At 41.7% G+C, this 5161-nt stretch overlaps 1 protein-coding gene across 2 annotated transcripts in view; it reads left to right on the plus strand.

Moving 5' to 3' along the window:
• The first annotated feature begins 5087 nt into the window (after positions 1-5087).
• IARS (isoleucyl-tRNA synthetase) overlaps positions 5088-5161 on the plus strand; it is a 105074-nt gene continuing 105000 nt past the window's right edge. For both annotated transcript variants that reach the window (XM_009997019.1, XM_009997020.1), the window contains exon 1: positions 5088-5161. This exon is cut by the window's right edge. In XM_009997019.1, the coding sequence (XP_009995321.1) occupies positions 5088-5161 (74 nt within the window).

Below are 5161 nucleotides of genomic sequence, written 5' to 3' on the forward strand. Positions count from 1 at the left end.
GGGGCTCCAGGAGTTAGAGCTTCCGTGCCCGCCGTGTTGGGGTTGCGTGCAGGGTGTTCTGCCCTTCCCGGGTGTTGCACGGGCTCCTTGCTGCTTCTGGAGTGCAGGGAGTGCTCGACACAGCCGCTTATAAAGGTGAACGGGTTTTCTTAGTGCAGGTTTCTTAAGAAACCCGTAAGGGTTTAGTGCCTGTCGAGACTTAATTTCATCGATCAGCTGAACGGAGCAGTCGCCGTCACATCCTTCGAGTAGAAGGGACGTTTCTGAGGAAGGCACACTTGATTGCTGTGGCAGAGAAAGCCTGTTTTCCCAGCTCTGTTGGTGACATTCCTGGGAAGTGGCTGTCAGGTACCAGCAGCATCTGCTAACTCACCTGACACTATTTCTGATGGTTTTAATACATGGTTCAAAGCTATTTCAAAATAACCTAATTTGTTCGGTTTTTTTAATCCACAATTTTACACTTTCACTCAAGGGAGTGTGAAGGCAACAGAAAAACTTGCTGAAGGCATCATAAGATAGAGGGTAAATCTGAGTTCTTCCCTATTATGAAATATATTTGAGTCTAAATATGATATTAGCCTCCTCACTGCTTTGGCAATCTTCTCATTGGCTTTTTTTTTTTTCCACATCAAACAAAACATTTGCTGGGGGACAGACAGTCTGTAGTCTAGGGCAGTGTTTATTCTTGACTGATATATTGAGATTAATTAATTGTGATACATTTTCCCTGACACATCCTCAAGCATCAGCCTCGGTTGCAGCAGATTTCCTTTACCTCTTCAAAAATTGGAAGCTCTCTTGTCCTTGTTTCCCAGTTTAGCTCTCTGATCTGCTCCCCCTGGGGCATTTGTCAGTAAGAGAAGTCTGTAACTGCTCAATTAGTGAAATAAACAGGCCATTATTAGTCTGCTATGAATAAGGTGTAAATATAATTTTTCCATGTTGCTATCAAACCCAAAACTTCTGTAAAGAGAATAGTGGGTTTTAGTACTTCCTTGAAGTAATTCTGCTTAGAAATTGTGATTAGGGAAGCTGGTCCTGGGGGTGGCAGCTTTATTTATTTGTTCAACAACTTGGTGGTTTATATGAAGTGCCAGTTAGAGTAGGATGACATGATTCAGTTTACAAAGAGACTTCGAAGGTGGGTGTGCACGACTGGATGGCTTTTGCATGCCCATTCTCAGGTCTCTGATGAGTGTTGCAGTTTTATTTCTTGTGTAAGGCTTCTGTGTTTTATTCCTTGTATGTAGCTTAGTCTGTTCCCATCCTTCCTTTTGCTTTAAACTTGACTGTTTCCACCTGTTCTAGGAATGGGTGATGAGAGGTTCTCCTCCCCCTCTATTCTGCCTTGGTGAGGCCACTTCTGGAGTATTGTGTCCAGTTCTGGGCCCCTCAGTTCCAGAAGGACAGGGAACTGCTTGAAAGAGTCCAGGGCAGAGCCACAGAGATGATGGAGGGAGGGGAACATCTCCCTGCTGAGGAAAGGCTGAGGGAGCTGGGTCTGTTGGGCTTGGAGAAGAGGAGACTGAGGGGTGACCTCATCCATGGTCACAAATATGTAAAGGGTGAGTGTCAGGAGGGCAGAGCCAGGCTTTGTGCAGTGATGTCCAGTGACAGGACAAGGGGCAGTGGGTGCAAACTGGAGCACAGGAGGTTCCATGGGAATTTCAGGAAGAACTTCTTTCCTGTGAGAGTGACAGAGCCCTGGGCCAGGCTGCCCAGAGAGGCTGGGGAGTCTCCTTCTCTGGAGACATTCCAAACCCCCTGGACACGTTCCTGTGTGATGTGCTCTGGGTGCCCCTGCTCTGGCAGGGGGGTTGGACTGGGTGATCTTTCCAGGTCCCTTCCAACCCCTGGGATTCTGTGATTATCCGATGAAATGTTGAGGATATTGTTACCCCAGGAATTGCCCTGTCTCAAAGCACAGTGCCTAGAAAGGCAGCAGTTCTGTGTTTCACAAATGGAGAAAGGAGAAAGGAGGTTCCTCCTCTTCTCTGGAAAGGAGTCTCCTACAGAACAATTTGTGGGAGAAGATGACAGGAAGAAGGATGAGAGACTGATCATAAACTCCTTGAAACTAGGAGACCTTTCTGGGTGCTTTTAGTTCACATTGGTTCTTAACCTTTTCAGTTTCTCCATCAACAAACAAAATGAGCAGCATCCTGAAATGCACTTTGCTTTAATTACCTGTCTCTACATGATGCTTACTAAGTCCAATGTGTTTTTCAGATACTGGTTTTCTTCCTTCAGAGTGTCATTTGAATAGAATTTTAATGGGAAAATTAAATATTAAATATCTTAATATGCAACCCCCCACCTTTTGACTTGCTTTTATGGTTTTAATGGCTGTTTATCTCTTCTTCTAGATAGGAAGCCCAGCAGAAGTTTGAAGCTGCTGCAGTACAACCTCCAAACTTTGATGCCTTTCTTACTGAATGTTAGAAGCTTTTAGAAAAAGTGAGTACTTAACAATAACTGTTCCCCAGTGCTGCATTGTTTTAACAACACTGCTCAGCAGTAAATGAGTAGAGAAAAAAGGAAACAAAAAAACCTTTGTGTTTACTAGTCTGTATGTAAATTTGGAGTCTTGTCCAAAAGTTTTCTTTTACTAGATGTGTTTATGTAATAACTTCTGTGACATCACTGGTGATGTTTTCACTCTGTGTTCAAAGTAATGCCTTGTCTTTTTTTTATTGTCTGATTTGAAATACCTTGATTTCTTATAGTAGTGAACTCTTTTTTTGTGGCTGTAGGTACCTGGAATAATTCATGTCTCTGTCTATAAACTGATTATGCTTTCCCTGAACATTAAAGTCTTTGCTGTTTGCTCAGCTGAGGTTGAGCCATGGATAAATTTTTAATGGGGTTTGTCTTTTAAGTCATTCTGTTTAAAATTCTGTTACTTGAAAAAAGAATGGATCTGTAATGACTGTTCCATATGGATTCTGACAGGTCATTTTTTTTCCAATTCTGACATAATAAACTTCTCTTGGAGTATTGCTCAGAGTGTGTATGAATTTGTGCCCTGTGGTTACTGGACACTGGTTTGTGTGTACAGTGCTTCAGTTGGTAAAAATGGGCCAAAAGTGAGGCTGTGATTTAAGCATGGAATCTGTGATCCCTGAGCAGCTTCCATAGCCCGGTCACAGGAACACACCAAGCCTGACATCTGCATTGAATTGGTTAGATGATAGGCACTGACAGCTGGGCCAGCTGCCAAAACCTTTGCAGGTAGCCCTAAATTGCCAAGGCTGAGCTTGATCTAGGTAAAATGTGCTGATCCTTAGGCCTCCAGTCAGGAAATGAGCTTTATGACTGAATTCTTTCATCATCTGCATTGTCTCTGGCACGAGGGTCTTGGGGCTGTGATCAAATTCCTGAGAAACAGCTTGGCCTAATTAGTGCTTTGTTGGGTGCTTTGAGATGGGTGATGAAAAGTCTCACACAGGTTGCATGTACTGGAACTTGCTGTGCTAAGACTAGTTAGTACCTTTTTAAGAACACAGCTGGGCTGTGTCTGTGTGTTTCACGTGGGCTTCTGATTCCCCCTCCAGCTGCTGTGTCACCTGTGGATTATGCTGGAGGTTTTTGAATCCATGCCTTGTGTTATTTAGTTGTTTGGGTTTATTAGTGCAGGGAGTGATCTGTCATTAATACCAAAAGTAGGAAGGGTGGAATTTGTAATTTTTGTTTTGGGACATTTTTATTTGTTTTGTTCAAGCATTGAACTAGCAATTTCTGTGGTGTTCTGGGCTTCACTTAAGGAAGTGTTTTGGAAATTCAGTGCTTCTAAGCAGCCTGTCAGCTGTAACTTTGAAGTGTTGCCTTTGCTTATGGTTGCTATTTAACACACCTGAGTCAATCAGAATACTTCTTCTTTGTGCCATTTCTTGTAGCTCTACTACACCAAGCAAAACTTGAGGCTATCATAGTTTTCACCTGGTTCTAGTGGTAAGGAGCAGCAAGCACTAAAGTTAAGAGGTAGGAGAGCCAGTTCATCTGTGCAGTCATCTATTATAACCTCCATAACTTGTTCTCTTCTGTTAAGGAGCTTCTTGCTTAAATGTTCTTATTCCACAGAGCTTTTGCTTAGTACTTGCATGTAGCATTTATTTTTTTTTTTGAAATTTGCATTTAGATACCAGGTGTGGAACACCAGGTAGTTTCTAATGATGTTGAGAATTCTCTGTGTTGCAAAGAAAGCTCTAGTGATTTTCACAGAATCAATTGTCATGGTTGGAAAGGACCTCTGAGATCACTGAGCCCAACCATCATTTTTCTTGGCTTCCCCAGAGTTGAAGAATGGCTTTGGGCTCTGGTGGCTCTTTCAAAACACAACAAATAAAAAAGACTTCAGGAAATGGCTGAAAAGAAATAGCCCCTTGTGGCTTAGTTCTGACATACTTGTAAAATGACAAAAAAAAAAATCTTGTAGTTTTGCCAATACTCTAGAGGTGAGATTTTTTATAAGATGCATGACTGAGGCCTCTGAGCTTTTTTCCTTGCCTGCCTGTTCAAATTTTTCTCCACATGTTTCAGCTGCTATCTGAAGCCTAGTTGGTTTTAGGTCCATCTGGGAATGGTGGCCTAGCTAGGTAGAAAAAATGCTGGTTTAAGCCTTTAGGTGGTAGGAATAGATGGACAGTGAAAATTAGCCTCTTTTTCACTAATTTATTTAGTTCTTGCACTTAAAGTCAGTCTTGATAGACTGATGCTGAAAGGCTAGTTTGGACATGGAAACTTTTCCTAAAAACACCCCAAATTTGGAACTAAAAAATGTCACCCTTTGATTGTTTTCTATAGGAAATAAAAATAAAAGCATTAAAAGAAAGAATGGCCACAGCTGAGTGAATGGAGAACCCTTTCCCTGTTAACAAGACTTTGGTGCTAGTCTGTCAAAACAATTAGCTTTATTTTTATTTGTTTTAGAATATTGAGTTTTCTTCCATGTCTACACTTGGAGAAACTCAGATGTAGGTTGGTAACAGGGATTTGTTTGAATTGTATTTGTGAAGTCTTTTTTTTTCCTCACTTCAATTCCATATGTATTTTTCTTTTCCCTGCCTGGTTGTTGCTAGGACAGAATGGTTCAACAAGTTCCAGAAAACATAAGTTTTCCAAATGAGGAAGAGAAGATATTGGAACTCTGGAAAAATCT

The sequence above is a fragment of the Chaetura pelagica genome, unplaced genomic scaffold, assembly GCF_000747805.2.
Source record: "Chaetura pelagica isolate M959 unplaced genomic scaffold, ChaPel_1.0 scaffold364, whole genome shotgun sequence".
Lineage (NCBI taxonomy): Eukaryota > Metazoa > Chordata > Aves > Apodiformes > Apodidae > Chaetura > Chaetura pelagica.